This window comes from Acinonyx jubatus, chromosome B2 (assembly GCF_027475565.1).
Source record: "Acinonyx jubatus isolate Ajub_Pintada_27869175 chromosome B2, VMU_Ajub_asm_v1.0, whole genome shotgun sequence".
NCBI classification, from domain to species: domain Eukaryota; kingdom Metazoa; phylum Chordata; class Mammalia; order Carnivora; family Felidae; genus Acinonyx; species Acinonyx jubatus.
Window position 1 is genome coordinate 115705815 of NC_069385.1, and position 27360 is coordinate 115733174.

Below are 27360 nucleotides of genomic sequence, written 5' to 3' on the forward strand. Positions count from 1 at the left end.
TACAGTAAAATGAGCAAACAATAAAATTAACCCATTTCATAGTATAGTTCAGTATATTTTGACAAATGTATGTATCCATGTAATTACCCCCTCCCCAACCTGACCCCGGGGCAGGTCTTCTTTCTTCATTTTAGATTAGTTTGGTCAATGAACTAATATAAAAGGAATCGTACAGTATCTACTCTTTAGTGTCTGTCTTCTTTTGCTCAGCATAATGGTTTCAAGATTGATCTGTGTTTGTTGTATGTTTTAGTAGTTCCTTTTTATTGCTGAATACTAATCTATTACATGCCTGTACCTCAGTTTTTAATCTTTTCTCCATTGATAGACATCCATGTTATTTTCTGTTTGGGCCTATTATGAATAAAGTTTCTCTAAATTTGTGTATAAATTACTGAGTGAACATATCTTTTCATTTTACTAGGATTGGATCTAAGAGAAGCATCAAAATGTTTTCTTAAAGAACTCAACAGGAAAACATTCCTTTTCATGGAATCAGTAGATAGAATGAAACCTTGATGTAAAATTGAAGGATGATTATATTTATTAACAGGAGCCAAAGAAATAAGTCTATTCAATTCAGTAAACATTTGAATGCCTATGAAATATGAGGGAGTATGTAAAACAAATATGGATAAGGGGGGCACCTGGGTGGCATAGTTGAGCATCTAACTTGGGCTCAGATCATGATCTCATGAATTGTGAGTTTGAGTCCTCCATTAGGTTCTCTGCTGTCAGCCCAGAGCCCGCTGTCCTCTCCCCCCCGCCCCCCTCCCCTTCCCTACTCATTCTCTCTCGCACTTGCTCTCTCAAATAAATAACTTAAAAAAATTTTTTTTTAATGTTTGTTTTTTTTTGAGAGACAGAACACAAGCAGAGGAGGGGCAGAGAGAGAGGGAAACACAGAATCCAAAGCAGGCCCCAAGCAGGCTTTGTCAGCACAGAGCCCGACATGGGGCTCGAGCTCACAAACTGTAAGATCATGACCTGAGCTGAAGTCAGTCACTTAACTGATTAGCCACCCAGGCATCCCAATAAATAAATATGTTAGAAAAATTAATATTGTTACACAGATATTCTACCTGCTGACTAAATCTGGTTGACCAGATGTCAAAGAAACACTTTTCATTCTTGAACAAATATCTGCTTTACAAAGAAAATTTCTGCTTTGACACAGATTGGTGGTGTATATAAATGGAATTCATAACCATACCTGTACTAGATTTCTATAAGCTACAAGAAAATGATTTATTACCTATAGTTGTACCATGTCAGGAAAGTAGATTTAATGCTTTCCTGTGTATCCCTTTTTTTTTAGTGTTTGAAGTTATTAACCACAGAAATCTAAATTTCCAACAAATTAGAAATAATAAATAATGCATCTGTGTGGAATATTTAATGTTTTTAAGTGTAATAATAATGACTATAAGCATAAGAAAAGTTTGATTCTATCCTAATCCTTTTCCTCAGTGATGAGAAATTTCAAAAACCTAGAAAAGCTGAGACTAGCATAATAAATACTTAGTACATTTAGCCATCTAGGTGTGTTAGTTAGATATATGTATATAAATACTTCTTTTGACTGAAGTGTTTGAAAGTAAGTTGCAGAAACCATGACCCCATATCCCTAAATACTTCAGCTTGCTCCTCCTAAGAATAAGGATGTTCTTTCACATATCTTTCTTAGCTGTGGTAATGGTATTATGGACAATAATTCCTTCATATCATCTCACAGGCAGTGTATATTTATGTTTCCCCAGTTGCCTTATAAATGTCTGCTGTTTAAATCATGATTAAATCAAGTTCTCATATTTTCTGTGTGTATATCTTTCACCTAAAACAGTTCCCCCTACCCTACCACCATAACTCCCCTCCCCCCCCACCCCCCACCCCACTCCCAGCCAAGAGATCAGACCAGTTGTCTTAGAAAATATCCCACACTCTGGATTTGTCTAACTTGTTTAACTTGTTCCTCCTTTCCTTGCATTTCCTTAAAACTGGAAGTTAAGACGAAAAGATTGATTAGGTTTCAGTTAAACATTTTGATGAGAGTATTCAAGAAGGTGTTGTGTATCTCATATTGTATTGCTATGTGTAATGGGAAGTTTGACCATGTGGTTATTGGAATCTAGGTTTTGAATAATTTTTAAGGTAAAACCTTATTACAGTACATGTCCCCTTTGGATTACATTAGAAAACATTAGTATTTGTGAATATATTGAACTTGATGGCTTTTCTGTCCCCCCAAATGGGAGAACAAGTTTTGATTTTGTTGCATACTTTCTCCTCTTGGACTATTTTCAGTAGTGCATAAAGAACTAGATGGGAAGGAATGGCTGCGATGTAATTTTGTTCTGTATTCCCATGTACTTTGGTAAAATACTTAAAATAACTTTTCCTCTGTTATGTACGTAGTCATTACATAAAGCGGTGGTGGACTTTAACCTCCTTGTGGTTTTGAATTAGGCTGAAACAAGGAGGCTTGGTCTTTTTGGAATAAATTTGAAAAGTAGATGTGTATGCAGTTTTTAAAGTTGACATTTTTGTTATTTAAAAAAATGTTTTTAATGTTTATTTATTTTGAAGGAGAGAGAGAGAGAGAGAGAGAGAGAGAGAGAGAGACAGACAGACAGTGTGGTGGGGGAGGGGCAGAGAGAGGGAGATACAGAATCCAAAGCTGGCTCCAGGCCCTGAGTTGTCAGCACAGAGCCTGACCGCCAACACAGGGCTCAAAAGGAACCGTGAGATCATGACCTGAGCCGAAGTCAAGACACTTAACCAGCTGAGCTACCAGGGTGCCCCGATGTTATTTAAAACATTGCTTTTTTTAAATCTATTCGGTCTTTGGAGAGGAAAGATTGTAACATGCTTTATGAGTTGGAATTTCTAAACTGTATTCCTTTAAAGTGCAGAAACTGCCCTAGATGGGAGCTGTCAGTTGACTTCTCTATAACATTTTAGGCAATATGTAATAATTTGAAGTCAAGAGATATTTTAAGGTTACCGTCAAATAATTGCAGTCATGAATGATTTGAACATGTCCAAATAAAATAAAGGGGAGGAAAATCATGTAACAAGTTCAGACTTCTTTTTTTCTTCCTATTGTTTCTCTATCATTAATGAACAACTGCACTTCCTTGAGAGAAGCAACAGAATTGTGTTTGCTGGCATGCTGGTGTATAAGCATCAGGCACAAATAGATGAGCACAGCGAAGCAGCTTTATAGTTACAAGAAAAATTCTCCTCTCTCAGTATCAGAGTGCTTTTGTATACGTTAATCATGTAAGGAGCTTTACTGAACTCACTTAAATAATTTTTCTTAGTGGCAAGCAACAAAATAAGATCCCTTATTTATTGACAGGGATAGCAATAGAATCAGTAACTTTTAGGTGATGTTTCTGTTAAAAGAAGAAGATTCTAGAAACAGTGATTCATCTATGACAAAAAGTGCCACTCTAAAAAGAAAAAAAAAAAAAAAACCTTCCATCTAATAAATATTTTCGAAGTCCAGATAGTGTTTTTATCTCAAATAATATCGTGTCTTAAAATTAATTGTACTTGGGTTAAATGCAGGTACCTTTCTCCCAAAACTTTTACATTGCATTTCTCAGACTAGCTGCCAGTATTTGTTAATATTTAAACTATCAAAGAGAAGAGCTCCAGCCAAAGAGACTATCCAGATTTCTCTATTAGAAATAATAGTACCTATTACTAGACACTATCCTAAGCCTTTTGGTGAGTACTACTAACTCATTCAGTGCTCAGAGCAACCTTATAAACTTGGTGCTTTTATTTTTATGACTTTATAGACAAGGAAACAGAGACAGGTTAAGTTACTTGCCTAAGATCACACAGGGAATAAATAGCAAAGCCAGGATTTCCAGGATTTGACTGTAGGTGAGTTATGTTGCAGTCCATGCTCTTACCCCGTTATAACATCTTTCATAGGATATGATTATCTGTTTGGCATTGAGATTCTGGAAGAGGGGAGACAACAGGGCACAAATGTTCTGTAGAATCTAAGGTCTTATGGTCAATTCATATAGAGGAAACTCTTTTTTTTTTCCTTACATAATCTGAATTGCCATGAATTCCCTTATACCGTCCCTTAATCTTATTGGGATTATAAAGGTACAGGAATAATGCTAACTTCTTTCTGCAAGTGTTTATGTCGAATGTTTTTGTGATTTTTGTTTTGGGAAACAAACTCTGGAGCTAGAGGTCAGAGGGCTCTAAGAGGGAGGTCTTAGGGAAAACACATAGACAAGAAGTATGCTTCACACTGGAAGAATCTAACAGTATGATAAATAAGCTTTTTAAAAAAAGATAGTAATGTATACTTTAGAAGTTCATTGCACAGAAACATTTAAAAAATAGTAGAGCCTAGGGGCGCCTGGGTGGCTCAGTCGGTTGGGCGGCCGACTTCAGCTCAGGTCACAATCTCGCGGTCCGTGAGTTCGAGCCCCGCGTCGGGCTCTGGGCTGATGGCTCGGAGCCTGGAGCCTGCTTCCAATTCTGTGTCTCCCTCTCTCTCTGCCCCTCCCCCGTTCATGCTGTGTCTCTCTCTGTCTCAAAAATAAGTAAAAAACGTTAAAAAAAAAATTAAAAAAAAAAGTAGAGCCTGAAAATGAAATACATTGATTAAGGGGTACAAATAGGTGATCTTTTCAGCAATTACAATTTTTGTGTCAAATGAACAAATTGGCAGTCAAATGTGACACTAATGATGATTTAAACAGCCAATAAATTCACTTAGCTCTCTCTTGTTGGATGGTTAGGTTTCTGGTTTTTTCCAAGATGAATTATGTCTCTTGGTATTGAAAAAAAAAAAAAGAAGAATGGAAGCCTTTTTCTTTTTTAATGTTTACTTATTTGGAGAGAGAGAGAGAAAGAGAATTGCAAGCAGTCTCTGTGCTAACAGTGCGGGGCTTGAACTCACGAATTGTGAGATCTTGACCTGAGCTGAATTCAAGAGTCAGGATGCTTAACTAACTGAGCCACCAGGTGCCCCTAGCATGGAAACCTTTTTAAATAAAAGCTACACAGTGTTCTGCCCTACCCTTTCCCCAGTCATGGGCCTAATTCCTAAGGCAACTACTTTGAGCTGTTTCTTTGTAGCTGTTTGCTTTGTTTTATTGGAATATAATCGACATGTAACATTATATTCATTTCGTATTCTGTGTAGTGCACATCTCCATCATGCTTATTGCTATTTCTTGATTGCTCAGCTTTACCTATTACCGTCTATTCCTGCTATGATTTTTTTAATTTGAAATTTTATTTATTTATGTATTTATGAGAGAGAAAGGGAGGGAGGGAGGAAGGAAGGAAGGGAGGGGAGGGGGGAGAGGAGGGTGGGAGGGAGGAAGGAAGGGGAGGGGGGAGGGGGGAGAGGAGGGAGGAAGGGAGGAAGGGAGGAAGGAAGGGAGGGAGGAAGGGAGGGAGGGAGGGAGGAAGGGGAGGAAGGAAAAAAACGTGCAAGCTAGGGAAGGGCAGAGGGAGAGAGAAGGACTGAATCCCAAGCAGGAGCCCCGAGCCCAACGCAGGGTCGATCTCACGACTGTGAGATCATGACCTGAGCTGAAATCAAGAGTCAGACACTTAACCACACTTAACCGACTGAGCCACCCAGGTGCCCTAAGTCCTGCTTTGATTAAAGAAGATGTAATTCACTTATCCTACCTCTACTCTCTCTCCCCTATCCTAGAGCAGAGTCGTACTGTCTTACCACAATATAAGTTTAGAACATTTTTACCACTACCACCACCACCATCCCCCACCAAAAACAAAAAAGCCGAAACTGAGTACCACTCACCTTACACCCTTCCCCTAGATTCTGGCAGCTAATCTACTTTCTGTCTCTGAATTTGCCAATTCTGGACATTTCATGTAAATGGAGTATTATATGAGGTCTTTTTGTGGCTGACTTCTTTCACTTAGTATAATGTTTTTAAGGTTCATCCATGTTGCAGATGTGTCAGTACTTCATTTCTTTTTATGGCTGAATAATATTCCTTCATACGAATATATATACTTTTGTTTATCCGTGCATCAGTTGATGGACATTTCAGTTGTTTCCACTTTGGGGCTATTAAGATTAATGCTCTTGTGAACAGTTGTGTACAGTTTCTTTGTGTGTGGACGCATGTTTTCATTTCTGGATATATACCTAGAAGTAGAATTATTGGGTCATATGGTAATTCTAACATTTAACATTTTGAGAAACTTAACAGACTTCCAAAGTGTTTATATTATTTCACATTTCCATGAGCAATGTATGAGTATTCCAGTTTCTCCACATCCCCACCAACACTTGTTATTTCTTGTCTTTTTGCTAATAGCCCTTCTAACAGATGTGAGGTGATATCTCATTAAGGTTTTGATTTGCATTTTCCTGGTGGTTAGTGATGTTGAACATGTTTTCATGTATCTGTTGGCCATCTCTCTGTCTTTGGAAAAATGTCTATTCAAATCTTCTTTTAGAAGATCTAAATTTTTTAATTGAATTTTGTCCCTGTTGAGCTTTATGAATTCTTCAATATTTTGGATATTAGCCCCCTATCAGATACATGATTTACAAATGTTTCCTCCCATTCAGTAGCTTGCCTTTCATTTTGTTGATGGTTTCCTTTGCTGTGCAGCTTTTTAGTACAAAATATAGTCCCATTTACTTTTGCTTTTGGTGTCAAATTAAGAAAAAAATCAAAACCTTTGCCAAGGAGTTTACCACCTATATTTTCTTCTAGTAGTTTCATGGTTTCCGGTCTTATAAGTGTTTAATCTATTTGTATATGGTGTAAAATAGTGGTCCAATTTCATTCTTATGCTATGACTGTCCAGTTTTCCCAGCATTGTTTATTGAAGAGACTATTCTTTCCCCATTATATATATTCATGGCTCCTTTGTCATAAATTAATTTAAACCCATATATGCATGGATTTATTTCTGGGTTCTCTATTCTGTTCCGTTGATCTATGAGCCTATTTTTATGCCAGTATCATACTGTTTTGACCACTGTAGCTTTGTAATGTAGTTTGAAATCAAGGTGCATGAAACTTCCATCTTTGTTCTTTCTCAAGATTTTTTTGGTTACTGGTTTGTTTGGGGTTTTTTTACAGTTCCATACAGAATTTTAGGGTTATTTGTTCCTTTTTCTTTGTAAAAGGCTATTGGAATTTTGATGGGGATTGCATTGAATGTGTAGATTGCTTTAGGTAGTATGTACATTTATTTAATCAGCAATATTGATTCTTCTGATCCAGAGTATAGACTGTCTTTACATTCATTTGTGTCTTTTTCATTTTCTTTCATTAATGTTTCATAGTTTACAACATACAGGTGTTTCACCTCCTTGTTAAGTTTATTCCTAGGTATCTTATTTATGGTGTTATTTTCTTAATTTCTCTTTCTGATAGTTCATCATTATTATATAGAAACACAACCAATTTATGTGTACTGATTTCTGCAACTGAATTTATTAGTTCTGTTCTTTGATGGAGTCTTTAGGTTTTTCTATATATAATCTCATGTTATCTGCAAATAGTGACAGTTGTACTCCTTTCCAATTTGGATGCCTTTTATTTCTTTTTCTTGCCTAATGGCTCTGGTTAGGCCTTCCAGTACAGTGTTGAATAGAAGCAGTGAGATGAACATCTTTGTCTTGTTCCTGATCTTAGAGAAAAGGCTTTCTTGCTGTTGAATACAGTGTCAGGTGTGGGCCGTGTCATATGTGACCTTTATTATGTTAAGGTATGTTCTCTCTATACCTACTTTGTTGAGAGTTTTTATCATAAATGGATGTTGAGTTTTGTTAAATCTTTTTCTTCATCTATCAAGATGATCATAATTTTTATCCTTCTTATTATTAATATGTGTCGTGTTGACTGATTTGCGGATGTTGAACCATCCTTGCATCCCTGGAATAAGTCCCCCTTGATTGTGGTGAATGATCCTTTAATGTATTGTTGAGTTTGGTTTGCTAATATTTTGTTGAGGATTTTTGCATCTATGTTTATCAGGGATATTAACCTGTAATTTTCCCACCTTTTGGTATCCTTGTCTGGTTTGGGGATCAGGGTAAATCTGCCTTCGTAAAATGAATTCGGAAAGCCTCCCTCCTCTTCTGGTTGTTGGAAGAGTTTGAGAAGGTTTGGTATTGTTCTTTGACTCTAAGGTAGAACTTACCGGTGAACCTGTCTGGTTTTTGTTTGTTGGGAGATTTTTTATTACTGATTCAGTCTCCTTCCTAGTTATTGGTCTGTTCAGATTTTCTGTTTCTTCATGATTCAGTCTTGGTAAGTTATATGTTTCTAGGAATTTATGCATTTCTTCTTGGTTGTCCAGTTTGTTAGCATATAATTGTTTCATAGTAGTCACTGATAATCTTTTGTATATTTGTAGGCGCAGTTGTAACCTCTCATCTTTCATTTCTGATTTTGAGTCATCTTTTTTTCTTAGTCTAGTTTAAAGGATTGTCAGTTTTGTTTATCTTCCCAGAGAACCAGCCCTTAGTTTCATTGATCTTCTGTGTTGTCTTGTTAGTCTCTTTTTTATATATTTCTGCTCTCGTTTTTGTTATTTCCTTCCTTGTACTAACTTTGAGCTTTGTTTTTCTTTTTCTAGTTCCTTGAGGTGTAAAGTTACGTTGTTTGAGACTTTTCTTGTTTCTTAAGGTAGGCATTTGTCACTATGACCTTCCCTCTTAGAAGTACTGCATCCCACAAATTTTGGTACATTTCAGTTTCATTTGTCTCAAGATATTTTTTTATTTCTCTTTTAATTTTTTTGACTCATTGGTTGTTCAGTAGCATGTTGTTTAATCTCTTATTTCCTAGTTTTCTTGTAATTCTAGTTTCATACTGTTGTCAGAAAAGATGCTTGATATGATTTCAGTCCTTTTATATTTATTAATACTTGTTTTGTGAACATACAATCTGTCTTAGAGAATGTTGCATGTACACTTGGAAGAGTGTGTATTTTGTTGCCTCTGGGTGGCATATTCTGTATGTATCTGTTAAGTCCATCTGGTCTAATGAGTCATTTAAGACCTTAGTTTCCTTATTGATTTTTTGTGTGGATGATCTGTCCATCAATGTAAGTAGGATATTAAAACTCCCTGTTATTACCATATTATTGCTGTCCTTTTCTCCCTTGAGATCTGTTAATATTTGCTTTGTATATTTAGGTGCTTCAATGTTAGGTACATACGTATTTATAAATGTCATATCCTACTGTTGGATTGACCCCTTTATCATTTCATAATGCCATCTTTGTCTCTTATTACAGTCTTTGTTTTAAAGTCCATTTTTTTCTGATAAAAGTATAGCTAGTCCAGCTTTCTTTTGGTTTCCATTTGCATGGGATATCATTCTATACTTTCATTTTCAGTCTGTGTGTTCTTACATCTGAAGTGAGTCTCTTGTAGGCCACATATAGATGAGTGTTGGCTTTTTATCCATTCAACCATTCTATGTCTTGATTGGAGCATTTATTCCATTTACATATAAAGTAATTGTTGATAGGTATGTACTTAGTTGTTTGCTGGCTGGTTTTGTAGTTCCTCTCTGTTTCTTCTCTTGCTCTCTTCCTTTGTGATTTAATGGCTTTTTTTTACTGATACAATTGTGTATTCCTTTCTCTTTACCTTTTGTGTATTCACTATAGATTTTTGCTTTGTGGTTACCATGAAGCTTACGTACAACAACTTATATCTAATAATCTGTTTTAAGTTAATGACAACTTAAGTTTGAGCCCATTCTAAAGCTCCCCCAACCCCATGTTTTTTGTTTTGTTGTCACTTTTTACTTGTGTATCCCTTAACTGTATCCCTTAACTCATTATTATAATCATAGTTGTTTTTACTGCTTTTGTCTTTTAACCTCCATCTAGCTTTATGGTGATTATTTTTCTTTACAATATGTTTGCTTCTTGAGTGAGATACATTCTTACGTTTTCTTGCTGCCACTTAGGGCCTTTTCTTTTCAGCTTAAAGAAGTCGCTTTAACATTTCTTTTTCTTATAAGGCTGCTTTAATGGTGATGAACTCCTTTAGCTTTCGCTTGTCTGGAAAACTTCATCTCTCCTTCAATATTGAATGATAACGTTGCAAATAGGGTGCTCTTGGTTGGAAGGTTTTTTTCTTTCAGTACTTTGAATATATTGTACTCTTCCCTTCTGGCCTGCAGAGAATTCTGCTGAACAGTCTGCTCATAATTTTATGGTGGTTCCTTTGTACATAATGAGTTCTTTTTCTCCTTGTCTTTAACTTTTAAGATTTTAATTGTGTGTCCTGGTGTGGATCTCCTTGGATTCATCTTTTTTGGAATTCTCTGGGCTTCCTAGATCTGGATGTCTGTTTCCTTTCCCACGTTATGGAAGTTTTCAGCCATTATTTCTTCAAACAAGATTTCTACCCCTTTCTTTTTCTCTTCACCTTCGGGACCTCTATAATGCAAATATTCATCCAGTTGATATTGTTTCATAAGCCCCTTAAACCGTCTTCACTTTTTTTCCTACTCTAATTAAGTTTCACTGTCTTTGAGTTGACCGATCCTTTCTTCTATTTCATTCATCTGCTGTTGAATCTCATGTATTTTTCAGTTCAGTTATTCTCTTCTTCAGCTCTGTGACTTCTATTGGGTACTTTTTAGTATTTCTTCTCTTTCTATTAAAGTTCTCACTGTGTTCATCCCTTCTTCTCCCAAGTTCAGTGAGCAGCTTTGTGACCATTGTTTTGAACTTACCTCTGTTTCGTTAAGAGTTTTTTTTTTTCTGAGGTTTTATCTTGTTCTTTCATTTGAAACATATTCTTCTGATTGATCATGTTGCTTGACTCTGTTGGTTGGTTGAAAACAGCCACCTCTCCCAGTCTTGAAGGAGTGGCCTCATGTAGGAGATGAACCTTATTGTTTAACCCTACCCCAACTCTTTGTTGTCTTTCAAAACTTTGTGTTTGTCCAATTAGCCTATTATATTTCTCATAGATCCCAGGATTTGAGAATATGCCCAGCAGTTCTTAATAGCTCCCAGTAATTGAGAATGTCCCTAAGGGGAGGATTTAAGCACGTAGAATCAGGCTCTTTGGAAGCCAGACCCGTAGGCAGCAGCTTTTAAATGTGTGCAGATACATACATTCCTGTGGAATCACAAGCATAAGTCTTACTGTCCAGTGTCCCCTGGGCAGCATTTGCAAAAATCAGGCCTCTAGGTAAGTGTATAATCTCTTTTCTGGTAGATACTGGCAAGCTGGAGCAAGGCAGAGGAAGAGTGCCAAGAGGTGTCCACAGCTACGTTCCTTGAGAGCAGCTCTGTAATCTACTAGATGTATGCCAAACCTGAAGCCTGTCTCTGAGACTGAAGTCCCAGGACAAGCCAAGAGGTCTCCTTCACAGAAAGACTAGGGGTTGTGCCTTGATATGCAGTCTGCACAGTGCCCTGGAGATAGTTTCCTGCCAAGAAGCATCTCTTTGACTTCTACAGTCCCATGGGACTGGAATGCAAGCCCCATCGGCCACCAGAACCAGGTGATGTTAGGTTATCCTCTCAGTGGCAGCTTCAAAAACCAGGGCACAGGACATAAAAACCAGAGTACCAACTGCATGTAAAATTCCCCTCTAGCAGGCCCTGGTGCTCCAGAGCATGGCAGGAGAGCACAAAGATGGTGCCTGCCCTCTGAAGTCCCTAGAAAGGATTACAGTCAGCCCCCTAGATGCGTGTTTAATCATGTTGATTTTGAAAGTAGAAAATCAATAATCCGTCAGTAACTTATGTTACTTTAACAGCTATACCTATAATTGTATATCCTTTTTTGTTTGACTTTTGGTGGTTTTCTGGAATTCTATTTTTCTGCTTTGTGTCGTCGCCTTTTATCATGTACCTCCAGTGTTTCAGGTATACTTTCTTGTCTATGTGTTTTCCCTGATATCTCTCTTAGAGACCTCTGGTCTCTGGCTCTGGATTAATTTCAGATTAAGTGCATTTCAGGTTTTTTTTTTAATTCCAGTATAGTTAACATATATGGTGCTATATTCGTTTCAGGTGTGCAATATAGTGACTTAGCACTTCCATACACGACCTAGTACTCATCACAAGTGCACTTCTGAATCCCCATAGTTTTCTTTACAGTTCTTCTCTTGGAACCTTTTTTTCCTGTCCTCTCTTTTGGACTCACTGTTTGCCTGGATCTTATGTTTTGTATCTCAGTTTTACCTTTTGTTTTCTGTCCTCAAGTAACTTCTTCAGAAAAGATGAATGATAGGTGCGCCTGGGTGACTCAGTTGGTTAAGCGGCCGACTCTTGATCTCAGGATCATGAGGTCAGGCCCCACATTGGGGCTTGCCCAGTGTGGAGCCTACTAAGGAAAAGGGAAGGAAAATCCCTCCATGTTTAAAAGACTCTGCCCTCCAATGCAATTCAGAGTTAGAATGGCTAAAAAAAGAAAGAAAAGAAAGATTTTACTCAGGATTTGGAAGTCATTGCCTCACGGTCCTTTTTTATCCTGGGTTTCTAAATGAGACATTTAATGCCAGCGTGATTATTGCCCTTTTAAACCTTTTCCGCCCCTAGAAGCCTTTAGGATCATAACACTGGATTCTGAAATTTCCTTAGTAATTTATCTCTTTGTAGGTAAAAGTAATCCAGGTTAGCACCAGGAGGGCTCTTCTGATTTATTTAAAAAAAATTTTTTTTTTGACGTTTATTTATTTTTGAGACAGAGAGAGACAGAGCATGAACGGGGGAGGGGCAGAGAGAGAGGGAGACACAGAATCGGAAACAGGCTCCAGGCTCTGAGCCATCAGCCCAGAGCCTGACGCGGGGCTTGAACTCACAGACTGCGAGATCGTGACCTGAGCTGAAGTCGGACGCTCAACGCTCAACGGACTGAGCCACCCAGGTGCCCCTGGGCTCTTCTGATTTAAATGGAGATTCCATTTAATCCCCACACATTTCTTGTATTTCTTTAATTATATCCTCCCAAATCTCTTGTTCTGCAACTCCCATTATTCAGATGTTGGACCTTCTGAATTGATTGCCTGTGTCTCTTATCTCTTTTTGGTACATTTATCATCTCCATGGGTAATTTTTTTTCTCCTACATTTAGAAGACTATTTTCTGAAGCTTCTTTTTCACTCATTACTTTTCCTTTAGTGAATCTTATTCCATTTGGAAGCCAATACCATTTAAGATCTCTTTGTTCACATAATTATAGTTGACCTTTGAACAACACAGGGGTTAGGGACGCTGACCCCCAACACAGTCAAAAGTCCATGTATGATCTGAATTCGGCTCAGGTCATGAGTTCGAGCCCTGCATTGGGCTCTGTGCTGACAACTCAGAGCCTGGACCCTGCTTCGGATTCTGTCTCCCCCTCTCTCTGCCCCTCCCATGCTCATGCTCTGCCTCTCTCTATCAGTAATAAATAAAAATGTTAAAAAAATTTTTTTTAAGTCCATGTATGTTTCGAATCCCCAAAAATTCAACTCTAAAAGCATACTATTGACCAGAATCCTCATCTTGCCCATAAGGTAGTTGATTAACACGTTGTTTTTTATGTTGTATATTAGATACTATATTCTTCCAATAACGTATGCTAGAGAAAGGAAAATGTTACTAAGAAAATCATAAAATACGTTTACAGGACTGTACTGTATTTATCAAAAAAAATTGCATATAAATAGTCCCGCATAATTCATACCCATGTTGTTCAAGGGTCAACTGTAGTTTTAGAAATCGTGTTCTTCCTGAATGCATTTCTCTCCTCTAGGATCAGTTTTCTAGTTGTTTATCTTGGTCTCTATCTTTGGGGGTTGGAGGTTTTCCTCAAATGTTTACTTATACTTGGTCAGCTTTTCATATTTATGAGATGAACGATTAGAGAACTAATTGAAAGCCCTGTGTCCTTACCAAGGATTTTTCTTAAAGGTGACTAGGCAGAACACCACCATGATGCCGGGCACCAGAATCTGGAGAACTTTATTCTGGAGTACCAGTATCCACACTGACAGCCTTTGTTATTCTGTTTGTGTTCGTTTTCTTTAGGGATCATAGCCCTACAGGATAAATTCCAGGCTGTCTACTGTGCTGTGTTAGGGTATCAATGCTATTTTACAAACTTTCAGTTTATAAAACTCTTTTTACCATCCCTCTTCTTATACCCGCTTTCCATCATATCTCTGTATCCATAGTTTAATGATAGGTTGGCTGTCTCCCTCCACCACTGTGACTCACCCCACCTTTGGTTTTCTAGGTTGTTAGGATGTTGCTCTCTCTCTCTGTTTCCACATTGTTTTAGATTTATTAATGTACTCCTTTGTTTTAGTTTTATTGGCTTGGAGCAGGAAGATAATATAAATGTTGTGTAATCCATCATCTTAAAGTTTTTGTTTCTAATTTTTTGCTATAATAAATACTATGATAAACATTATGTCCAAATCTTTGTGTGTAGCTTGATTTTTTCCACAAATTTTTAAAGCTTTTTAAATTTTAAAATAATTGCAGATTCACAGGAAGTTGCAGAGATAGTATAGGAAGATCTCAGTTACCCTTCATCCAGTTTCCCCCAGTAGTTGCTTTTTATGTAACTGTATCAAAACTAAGAAGTTGACATTATTATAAAGTCTGTGTTCATGTGTGTGTTTATTTTAATTTATAGGATAAATATTTAGAAGTGGAATAGTTTAAAATTGTTGCAATTATTGCCTCATTATGTTTATATATGTGTCTTATTTAGAATGCTTCTTTTTATAAGTACCCAGTTCAAACTCAGGCTATATCCAGAGGGATTAATAGGTAGGGAACTGCCTCTGGACACTGGAGATACATTCGGTACCTATTTTTTTCCACCCCTAGCCAATAAATGTCTTAGCTTTATTTTTATTTTGACTTCATTCTCAGACATTATCTCCCTACTTGGTGTCAGTAATCATCTCTGACAACTCCTTGGTCCTTATTGCTTAAGATTTCAGAAATAGAGCTCTGCATCTGTCATTTCCCTCTAAAAAGGATTCTAGATCTTGCTTTAGATCATGTGTCCACCCATCTAGGGAGATAGGATGGATAGAGCCATGTGATTGGCGGCCTTGGCAAGCTGTAGAGGGTCATTTCCTTTCAGAAATGATGCTGGACAGAAAATGAAGCTGAGTGTGAAAGTAGCAATCCAGGGGTACCTGGGTGGCTCAGTTAAGCATCTGACTCTTGATTTCGGCTCAGATCATGATCTCACGGTTTATGTGTTGGAGCCCTACATTGGTCTCCACACTGACAGCATCGAGCCTGCTTGGGATTCTCTCTCTCTCCCTCTCTCTTTCTCTGTCCCTCCCCTGCTCACGTGCACACTCTCTCAAAATAAGTAAACTTTAAAAAAAAAACAAAAACAGACAGCAGTCCTGTCCCTGCACTCTTACCAATTTAACAGTGAGTTTTATCTGTTTTTAATTTTATCTATTTTTTAAGTGTGTGACTATTTCATGAGTAATTCTCATTGGAAAAGATCCTAACAATTCAGAATTGTATTATACAAGACAAAATGTGAAAACTCCCTTTATATTTCCCTACATCCTTCCTTATTCCTTCATTCTTTCCTCCAGGGGAGGAAATTTCACGCTGTGAACAATTGTATTCTTCAAAGCCCCTCAGTATGTTTGTATAGTAGTATATGTACCTACATACATTTTTAAAATATATGAAATGGATCACACTCTATGTATCATTGAGCTACTCATCTTTTTCATTTTAGTATGTGCACTGCCAAAGCAAGCATTTGTCTTTTTCATTTTAATGGTGTGTCTTAGAGAGCTTTCCATTGTAGTACCTTTGCTTTTTATGGAGGTGCCATAAATTACTTAAATTACTGCTACTATTGATTACAAATTGTATTCATTTATGTCACACTAACAATAAAGTGATGGCTTTCCTTTTTTTTAATTTAGTGTTTTTATTTCCTGCTTAATTAAAAGATCTAGGGATCTATATATTGTGTGACATCACAGCATCATGCCAAAGCACTGTTACAAATTCTGTCATGGTGTTTGGGGTTGGATTGTGAGTTTTTCTAGGTTGATGTTTTGGTTTTTTTTTCAACTTGTGATAAGGTACACATAACAAACATCTTAACCATTTTTAAGTGTAGTTTAGTGATATTACATACGTTCACATTGTTGTGCAATCATCACCACCATCTATCCCCATCTTCTTTCATCTTCTAGAACTGAAACTCTGTGCTTATTTAATATTTGAGTCCTTGCTTTCAGTTCTTTTAGGTGTATACCCAGAAGTAGAATTGCTGGATTCTATGGCAATTATATTTTTTTATTTTTTGAGTACTCACCGTACTGTTTTCCATAGCATCTGCACCATTTTTACGTTCTCATCAACAATGCACAAGGGTTCCAATTTCTCTGAGTCCTCACCGACATAGTTGTTTTAAACACGTATATGTACTTTAGAATGCATTAATAACAGCTAATAACAAGCACTACCTACTTACTAGGCATTTTGTAGATGGGTCATTTGTGAAACTTGGGATCTTAAGTGACTTCAGTCACACATCTTATAGATGGTAGGACAGATTCATTATTCAAGCAGTCACCATCCAGAACTTGGGCTCTTAACCATTCCATTATTATTGCCTCCCAGAAGTGGACTATTACCAAGTCAAAGGATATGTATTTCTTAAACTTTAAACTGCCAAATTACCTTTCAAAAAGGCTCACACATTAGTCCCATTAACAGCATAAAAGAATGCCCATCTTTGCCCTCCAAATCCTTGTCAACATGTGAAATTAATCATTTTTAATGTCTACCAAGTCAGTGGCAAAAAAAAAGACCATTGTGGTTTTTCTTAACTTTTAAAAAACGTTTTCATTATTTATTTTTGAGAGAGAGGGAGACACAGAATCTGAAGCAGGTTCCAGGCTGTGAGCTGTCAGCACAGAACCCAACGTGGGGCTTGAACTCACAAACCATGAGATCATAACCTGAGCCAAAGTCAGACACTTCACTGGCTGAGCAACCCAGGTGCCCCAAAAGATTTTTGTTTTAATTTGTTTCCCTGTTGCTGTTGATTTCGAGATACTTGTATATGTTCATGGACCATTTCAGTCTTTCTTGAATTGACATATTAGTAATGCTACGTGGCTGTATTAGTTTCCTATTGCCGCTGTAACAAATTACCATAAATTTAGTAGCTTAAAACAACACAAAGTTACCATCTTACATTTCTGGAGGTTAGAAGTCTAAAATGGGTCAGCAGATCAGTATTCCTCTGGGGTCTCTAGGGAAGAGTCCATTTTTTGTCTTTCACAACTTCTACAGGCCACCTGCATGCAGTCCTTGGCTTAAGGCCCATTTCTTCACATTTTATCACATCCCGTCTCATTGATCTACCCGCCTCCTTGGAAGGACCCTTTCCCCCACATAGCTGATTTTCCCAGTGATTACCATAAACAGTCAATGTTTTTCCCATTGTTTTGAATTGTTCCATTAATCCAATACTTGATTTCATTCTAATCCAGTATCAGTGTTACAGGATTTTAATTACTATAGTTGTTTATTATAAGGCCAAGTTCCCAATTATTTCTCTTTTTAAAAAAATCTTGGCTATTTTAGCTAATTTTCTTTTCTTAGATTTTACTGGACAGGTTCTACAAAATATCCTGTTGATTTTGATTGAGATGACTTTGAATGTATATAGATTACTTTCCGGGAAATAGACAGGTTTACAGTTTTGATTTTTCCTATCTAGGAATAGCTTTTCTTTTTGTTTGTTAAAGCATCACATATTTTTCAATTTTGTATTATTACTGTAAATTCATTGTATTTTATCAATTATATTTTTTATTGGTTATTGCTAGTCTGTAGAAATACTTTTATAATTGGTTGTTTTTCTCAAAATTTCTGGATAAAATTAGCCACTTTGTAATGGTGACAAATCTGGTTCTTTTTCTTGCCTTAAATTATCATCTAAGACTGCCAGTACAACTTTGAAAAGTACCATAAAACTGTTTTACTGTAATGAAGATCTTCTGATTTGTAGAACTATGTATGTAATATTTCTATGGGTTTCTAGTAGATACCTTTAAGTTGAGTAAGTTTCTCTCCACCTTTTTCCTAGTTTATCAAGGATTTCGATCCCAAATGCATCTTGAGTTTTGTCTGACATTTTCATAATTTTTGTGTTCTTTTCTTCTGTACATATATTTAGTAATGAATGACAGTAATAGATTTATTTTTGTTTGGCTTATCCTTTTATAAAAATTTGCTTGTGAATGTTACTCGGTAGTTTTACATAAAGCTCATTGAAAAGACAGACTAATAGACAGTCTAAACCAATAGTTTTCTATTGGTTGGTTGTATGTGCATTGTATACATGTGTGTGTCTTTCTTCTCAGCCTTGGAAGTCAGGGTTAAGCCAGTGATCTCGAAGTGGAGACCTTTTGCAATTCTTAGGATGTACTGGAACATTTATAAAAAGAAAGCTATCCAATAACCCTGCTTTGAAAATGTAGTAGCACTTGACCTGAAAACTGGACTTTTGTTGCCTTTTTTAGGATATGGATTTTCAATTTTTTAATCTCCATTACTGTTACATCGTTACAGGATTTTTTTTTAATTTATTTCCCTAAAGCCTTATCTTATTTATCTTTTACAAATAATTAACTTTTGATTTGGAGCTTAAAATTCTTATTCCTTCTGTTTTTGTTTTTAGCTCTTTAATAACAGCTTTTGTTTTATAATTGGTATAGTCAAGGTTACAAATATTTCTCTTGGGTGAAACTGAGTGTCACAGATTTTAACATGTAATGCACTCATTTCTAAATACTTTGAAATTTTAAATTTCATTTCCTCTTAAATCAAGATAGCAGCATGACTCATAATAGCCAAAAAATGGAAACAACCCAAATGTCCATCAACTGATGACTGGATAAACGAAATGTGTTTATCCATATAATGGAATATTATTCATCCATAAGAAGTAATGAAGAACTGCTACATCCTACAACATGGGATGAACCTTGAAAACATGCTACGTGAAAGAAGTCAGACAAGACCACACATTGGGTGGTGCCACTTACATGAAGTGTCCAAAAGAGGCAAATTCATAGAGACAGAAAGTAGATTACTGGCTTTCAGAGTCTAAGGGAAAGGTGTAATGGTGAGTTACTGCTAATGGGATTAGTGTTTTTTTGTGGGAGTCATGAAAATGTCCTAAATTTAGATTGTGGTGAGATTGTACAGCTCTGTGAATGTACTAAAACCACTGATTTATATGCTTTAGATTGGTGAATTTATGGCATGTGAATTCTACCTCACTAAAGAAATTAAAAATAATTCTAGGATAGTTTTTTTCAAGCCCAACCTGCTAGGAGGTTATAAACCAATTTAGTGGGTTACTAATAGACTTGGTTTAAAAAAGGGGGGGGGGGGGGATGGGAAGTTCACGTAGTTCATTCATGTGAATATGTAAGTTCCTGAAATGTTTAAGTAAAAACTCATAAGTAGCATATTCTTCATGGCAATTATCAATATATAGTATTTGCTCACAAAGACAGTAAGTTTTTGTTTGGCACTTTGTTTTTACTATATATTTGGGTGATTAGTGATTGGGGTGAAGGATGGTTAGGAATGAGAATTATACCAGGAATGGAATCTGAATTGAAAGATCCTTAGAAATGGCAGCAGGGGGTACCTGGTTGGCTCAGTTAGTTAAGCGTCCACCTCTTGGTTTCGGCAAGTGTCACACTTTTCCAGTACTTACTGCCTTCTTCATGGATTTTTGCCTTGGCTTCATTCTGTATTCTGGCCAAGTATATTCTTATTTCTAACATTATTGCTCTTTTGATCGGGTTACAAATTATTTGACTCTTTTGAAATCATACTGCTATTAAAATTTTATCTGTTGTCTGTTTCAATTTATTCGACATTTTGTAAATGTATTGGGTTAAATGTTATATGCTTTAAAGTGCTGACATAATTTCTTTCTTCTGAACATGAATAGCAAATATTTGAGACATGAAGTGTAGGTATGAAGAGTTTAAAGGCACAGACTGAAATTATTTTAGAACTCTCCTTTTTTTTGTTCCAGGAAGAATGGGTTTCAGTTTCTAATATTAATAAGCTGAAATTTCTTTCTGTAACATTTCTTCCGATTTTTTTTTCTCTTAACCCCCATCATCAATAAAAGTTAACAGTGATTCTGAATTCTTTAATCATGTCATCATCCTCATTATCTATTAGTAACTGTCTCTTTCCTCAAAATTTTTTTTTTGTTTTTTTGTTTTTTGTCTTTTTATGACAGACTTTTTTCAGTTGTTTGATATTCCTTGAGGGACATCATATGTAAAAAGTATGGCGTTAGTAAAACATGGGCAGTTTGAGAAAGCCAAGATGATGCAAGGATCAGAAGGAAACTTAAAACTATAAATAGTATCCTTAAGGTAAAAGATTACAGTGCATCATTGAAACTGTGCAGGAGTCTGTAAAAAAGGAACATTAAGAGCAAAAAAGGGGCACCTGGCTGGCTCAGCTGGTAGAGCTTAAGCTGCTTTTTTGTTTGTTTAATTTTTTAAAAACATTTATTTCTTTTTTGAGAGATAAGAGAGCATGAGCAGGGGAGGAGCAGAGAGAGAGGGAGTCAGAATCTGAAGCAGGCTCCAGGCTCTGAGCTGTCAGCACAGATCTCAGCATGGGGCTCGAACTCACGAACTGCGAGATCATGACCTGAGCTGAAGTTGGACACTTAACCGACTGAGCCACCCAGGCGCCCCTAGAGCGTATGATTCTTGATCTCAGGGTCATGAGTTCAGACCCCACAGAGTTTACTTTAATAAAAAAACAAAAAAAGACCAAAGTTTAGGAAATTAAAAATATGGTAGAAATGTAACAGACAACACAAGTTAGAAGGATAAGTGTTGAAAGTAGAACAAGATCTAAAGAGACAGAAAATGTAAGGAAATTAATGTAGTAAGTCAGAGGGTCCCGCATCTGGGGGGAGAAAAAAGAGTTCCAGAGAGAATAGACAGAGGATTATATTTACATTGAAATACAGGAAACTTTCTCAGAACTAAATGAATCTCTACTTTGTAAGTACTGATACAGAAGGTACTTAGCAAGTTAGATTTTCAAAAAGCCATTCAGGAAATTTCAGAATATGGGAATTAAAGAGCAAATTCTTGGGGCGCCCGGATGGCTCAGTTGGTTGAGCATCTGACTTTGGCTCAGGTCATGATCTCTCATCCATGGGTTCGAGCCCCACATCGGGCTCTATGCTGACAGCTCAGAGCCTAGAGCCTGCTTTGAATTCTGTGTCTCCCTCTCTCTCTGCCCTTCCCCTGCTTGCATTCTGTCTCTGTCTTTCAAAAAAATAAAAACGTTTAAAAAATAAAATTTAAAAAAATAGAAAATTCTTTAAAAATAAGATTTCTTCCTTCCAGGGAGAAAAAACAATCCCTGTTTGGAGACTCAGAAATGGGAAGGCATTGATTGGATTTGTCAGCACCACTGAAAGCTAGAAGGCAACAGAGCATTTATTTTTTACTCAGACTGACAGTCAAGAGTGAGGATAAAATAATAGGAGAGATCTTAACAAATTTACCTCCCATGCACTCATTCTTCAGAAATTACCAATAATATGCACTATGGAAATGAAGAAGTAAATCAAGACAGAGGAAGACTCTGGGACTGAAGGAACAGGACATCTGCCACAGAGAGATGACTGAACATTAAGATGTTCTCTATTTGAAATTAATGCTTATACATAAATTTAGCATATTTTTTAAATGATATTTAAAAGTTAAAGTAGGATTTTTTTCTTAGGTAGTCTCTTTCTGTATTGTTTTAGAATAAGAAGAGAGTTTCTTCTGTGTCAACACATGTCTCAGGGTAGAGTCTTGCATTTCTCATTGTGACTTGCAGTCTATAATTCAATCATAAATCCTTTAACTGGGAATGCTATTTAATGTACAGTTTTATAACTAAAAACTTCTGTTCACAAATGTATTTGCTTCCAAGAATATTCAAATCTTTAAAAAACAATTTTTAACATAACGAATCCCATGATATTTGTAGAATTCTAATATTCCAGCATTTTTATGTCTGGTTTTCACTTATACCTCACTACTTTTCAAATTTTTCACAATTTTCGTTCTTCTTAAAATCATATAGTAATTTTTGTTCGTTTGTTTTTTGCTTTTTGTTTTTGTTTTTAAGTAGGCTCCACTTCCAGTGTGGAGCCCACTACAAGGCTTGAACTCATGACCTTGAGATCAGGAATCAGACACTTACTTATCTGACTGAGCCAACCAGGCACCCCAGTCAAATTGTAATTTTAATTGTAAAAGGCAACAAATTTGAAATTAGAGATCTGTTGTAGAAATTCATTTTGATCTGAATTTTAGGAATATTCATTCAGACTCATTATTTCTATCTAGGAAGTTGGGCCGGGTAGTTCTTAATTAAGTTTTCCAAAGACACGTTTTCACTAAAAATGAACACATTGAATCATGTAGTTTTATAGCTGCTTTGTGTTCCTGGAAGACCAAAAGTGTCAAGAAGCGAGGCAGGTTGGAAAGGTCACCAGAAATCTAATCTGAATCATTAAGTGTTGCTTGCCAAGGTATGTCTTCTGTCTCAATAGCCCATATAACTGGTTTTGCTATTAAAATTTTTTTGTTGTTGGGGCACCTGGGTGGCTCAGTCGGTTAAGCATCTGACTTCAGCTCGGGTCATGATCTCATGGTTCATGAGTTCTAGCCCTGTGTCAGGCTCTGACAGCTCAGAGCTTGGAGCCTGCTTTGGGTTCTGTGTCTCCCTTGCTCTCTGCCCCTCCCCTGCTCATTCTCTGTCTCAAAAATAAATAATAAACATTAAGAAACTTTTTTACTACGTGGCAATGAGAAAGAATGAAATATGGCCCTTTGTAGCAACGTGGATGGAACTGGAGAGTGTGATGCTAAGTGAAATAAGCCATACAGAGAAAGACAGATACCATATGTTTTCACTCTTATGTGGATCCTGAGAAACTTAACAGAGACCCATGGGTGAGGGGAAGGAAAAAAAGGGGGAAAAAAAAAAAGAGGTTAGAGTGGAAGAGAGCCAAAGCATAAGAGACTCTTAAAAACTGAGAACAAACTGAGGGTTGATGGGGGGTGGGAGGGAGGGGGGGTGGGTGATGGGTATTGAGGAGGACACCTTTTGGGATGAGCGCTGGGTGTTGTATGGAAACCAATTTGATAATAAATTTCATATATTGAAAAAAAATTAAAATTAAAAAAAACTTTTTAATAAACAATGAAAAACATAAATTTTTTTTGTTGTTTTGAAAAGACAATCTGATGAAACAGATTGATAAAAAGGTAAATAAAATATTGAAAATGAGGGTTAAAATTCCTTTTCCTGCAGCTACTGGAAGGAATGTTTTGTACCTTGCTTATTTTGTTTAAAGCTTTATATTTAGCAGGCAGCTAATAAGTGTCAGCCTGAGTGTAAATCTAAGTCTTTTTGCCTCCGAACCTTTCAGTGCACAGAAATTTTGATACAACTAATTGATTGGCATGTAGAGGAAGGAATTAGTAAAATTTTTTAAATTTTTAATGAGAGACCATTTTTACCTATCAAAGAAGCTAAGTTTTCCAAACCTGGTAATACTTAAGTACCAGAAGCCCATATATGTGAGGAGATATAATTCAGTTACAACCCCTTTAGAAAAGTCTTAAATAATAATCCTAAAAGCCAGTTATGGCCACAGACTGGAAAGAAGTAGTTTAAAATCTTAATTTGTTCAGAGTAGCAGTGTTTTAAAACAAAGTAATTATTTTCCAATTTTTCAATATTTATCATGTTATTTTTATAAATAGGGAGAATGTTTTTATCCTTACCTGGTAGTTTAACTTTAGGGAAATAATTCTAAATGCAGAATAAAGATTATCCAAAAATTACTCACTGGCTTTATTTTTAGTGGTAAAAAATTAGAAACAAGGTTAAATGTCCAGCTGAGTGAGCAGAACGTGCCAGAGTAAGTGGTGGTATGTCTAAGGGAAATATGTGGATTTAAGAGATTGCATAGGAATAAAGAGAAAAGTTTATACTAGGAAAAGCAGGATACAAATTTGTATAGTGTGTGATTACAGATACATATTTTCATAAAAATACAGGAAAATATTGAAAGAAAATGTAATTTTATTGGCAATTTTCTTTGGATATTGAGTCTCAAGTAATTTTTTCCCTTTGTACTTGTGTTTCCCAGATTTTATTTAATCATGGACTGACTTTTTATATAAAAAGTATTATTTTCCTAACATAAGGTAAAGTGATAGTTAATATTTTCGTAGGCCACCACTATATAGTGTTCTGTTTATATTATCTGTTAAGTGGGGAGACATTTTGATAATGCCATTTTCTTAACGTCCTATTTTATTCTGTCCGTATGGAATGAACATGTTTGTGTTTCTTAGATCTGAAACTCAGCACCGAGGCTCTGCTCCCCACTCGGAAAGTGATCTACCAGAGCAGGAAGAGGAGATTCTGGGATCTGATGATGATGAGCAGGAAGATCCCAATGATTATTGTAAAGGTAAGGCCTTTGATAAGGACACACCAAGTAAGACATGACTCATGAGCATATGCAATTTCTCACTTGAATGTTGGGTCTGTCAGTGTAAGCTGTTTTGATGCTTTCTGCTTATCGCATCCTTTTCTCTAAGTATAAGAAATAATGTTTCCTCTCAGTTCAATTTAATTTATTAAAGCTTGATTTTACGTTAAATCTGTTTTTACCCTTCTTTCTCCTTCAAAATGATAGTGCATATTTACCTTAGAAAATTTCTGAAGTATATTAAAAAGAAAATAAAAACTGTCTATAATGCTGTATCACCCAGAAATAACCAGTGATGAGATTTGGTATACAGGCTTTTCAAAAAACCTTTTCATTACTTTTTTCTCATAGTAATGCTTGCTAAGGTAAGTTAAACTGGCATTATAGATACTTAAACTGTGTCATAAAGTTGCCTGATAGCTTTTTTGTTTCTTTATGAGACTTTCTACAATTCTGGGTGGCAAGTTACAACAGAATGTATCTTACCATCTAGGAGAACATAGTTTGTGTTATTCTCAGCAAGCAAAGATACATGTAAAAATACCTTGATTCCTGCCACTGTTGGCAGCCTTTTCAGGCCTTCCTGGTTTTTATTTTGTTCAAGGGAGCAAACTCTCTATTTTCCCTTTCTTTCTCTCTTTGTTTCTTTCTTTCTTTCTTTATTTCTTTTCTTTCTTTTCTCTTTCTTTCTTTCTTTCTTTCTTTCTTTCTTTCTTTCTTTCTTTTAATGTTAAATAAATGGAATTCTTTTTTTTTTTTTTTTATTTTGAGAGCGAGAGCATGCACAAGCAAGGAAGGGGCAGACGGGGGGGAGAGAGAGAGAGAGAGAGAGAGAAGTCAGTGCAGAGCCAGACATGGGGCTCGAACTCCTGAACCATGAGATCATGACCTGAACTGAAATCAAGAGTCAGACACTTAACTGAGCCACCCAGGTGCTCCTAAATAGATGGAATTCATTAACATTCATATATTTAGATAAATCTATTGGATTATTGAGGGGCAAGAATATTGTGATATGTAACCTTGTTTTTGTTTGACAGTGATTTATTTTTTTTAAGTAGCTATTGGTTGTTCAACAAAGCATCACTTGCTTACTCTAAATCATTAGTCTTACTTGTGAAGATGTTTTTCTGTAACATGAGTTTAGTATGTGGCTGTGTGTGGCAGACTTACAATTTTCTTCTCAATTTGTTACATAGAGAAACCATTTTTATTTGATAAACTGTGTATAGATGTTGAAAATGGATTATGAGATACCTTTTCCTTCTTACTGCTTAAGTGACTGTTTCCCCCCTGTTGTTTCTTCCAGGAGGTTATCATCTTGTGAAAATCGGAGATCTATTCAATGGGAGATATCACGTGATCCGAAAGTTGGGCTGGGGACACTTTTCGACAGTGTGGTTATCATGGGATATTCAGTAAGTTGTAGTGGTCCTGCAAAAGAATTAGTTAAGTGATGCCTAAGTGTTTTTGTCTGATTTTCCAGAGATGATCCAGCCTTCAGTCTAGCTCTAGACCAATTTCTTGGTCAGAATTTTGTTGTTGATAATCTTTATATTCTTGGGCAAATTTGTCTTTTCCTCTGGTGAAGAAGCATGTTAGGGGCAAAATTAGTGTCCATAAGGCACTTGGAACTCAGAAATTCAAACATTACAAATACTGCATAAAAGTATGGTATGTAAATTCATAGGGTTTTGTTTTGTTTTGTTTTTTACTGGATTTAAATTTTTAGATGATGTCCTGGACCAACCTATGTGAAATTATTTTCTTATATTTTGTTTTGATAAGAGATTTGCTCGACTGTACAGTCCAGAATTTTTCCTATATAAAAATTACACGTAATTAACATTGGAGGTTTACCTACAAGTGTATGGTCTGTCTTTGATGGGACAGTATTTGAGATCTGTGCACTTTATTTTTTTATCAGTTTGGTTTCACCCAAGTATTTCTTTTGGCTTCTTATAGGAAAGTGTTACAGCTTTTAACCTTTGAGGTTTTGACATGCAGATATGTAAAATACTTCTGGTTTAATGGGGTTTTTCCCCCTTATTTATTCCCATTTCATGGTTTTACTTGGATTCAAGGAGACATTGAGAAGGTAGACTTTAACTTAGAGAAAATGTATGGTGACTGACATTACCCAAAAACAGATTTTCTTCCTCCTGTAAATGAAATCTGGCCAGTTAGTGCCATCCATTAACAGGTACACGTGATCCCATAGAAATAGCCTATGTTTAAGTACAGGGAACATGGAATCAGTATTTGTACCTTTATTGCCTCCTAGTTATGACTAAATCTTACCTTCCTAAAGTAAGGATAGGGCATTCGTCTTAACTGCCTGTGTTTGCTTCTTAGGGGGAAGAAGTTTGTGGCAATGAAAGTAGTTAAAAGTGCTGAACATTATACTGAAACAGCACTAGATGAAATCCGGTTGCTGAAATCAGTGAGTATTAGATCATATGTGTGAACTGCAAAGCATCATAAAGTTATATTAAATTAAGACATAAAGTGCCAATATCCTTAAAGAGGTAGAGGAAGATGACAGTATACCTTCTGTGCATGTGGTACTGGAAGTGGTGGAATATGCTGTGATGGGAATTTTCTGTATGTAAACACGGAAAAAAACTTCCAAACAAACAAAAATGTTTATTGAGCATGTTTTATTTGCCAGACAGCACCAAAAAATGTTTTACTTTCCTACTATGGTTAAAAGTTGTGTGAATAAGTTTATAACATCTGTTTCATGTTTTAAAATGTTATAAACTATATATAAT

At 36.2% G+C, this 27360-nt stretch overlaps 1 protein-coding gene across 1 annotated transcript in view; it reads left to right on the top strand.

Annotated features, from left to right (window-relative positions):
* The window catches only part of SRPK1 (SRSF protein kinase 1), a 79418-nt gene that overhangs the window by 22223 nt on the left and 29835 nt on the right, over positions 1-27360 (top strand). Inside the window, 3 exon segments of the mRNA XM_027057900.2 lie at positions 24447-24565; positions 25896-26004; positions 26942-27029. Coding sequence (XP_026913701.1) covers positions 24447-24565; positions 25896-26004; positions 26942-27029 — 316 coding nt within the window.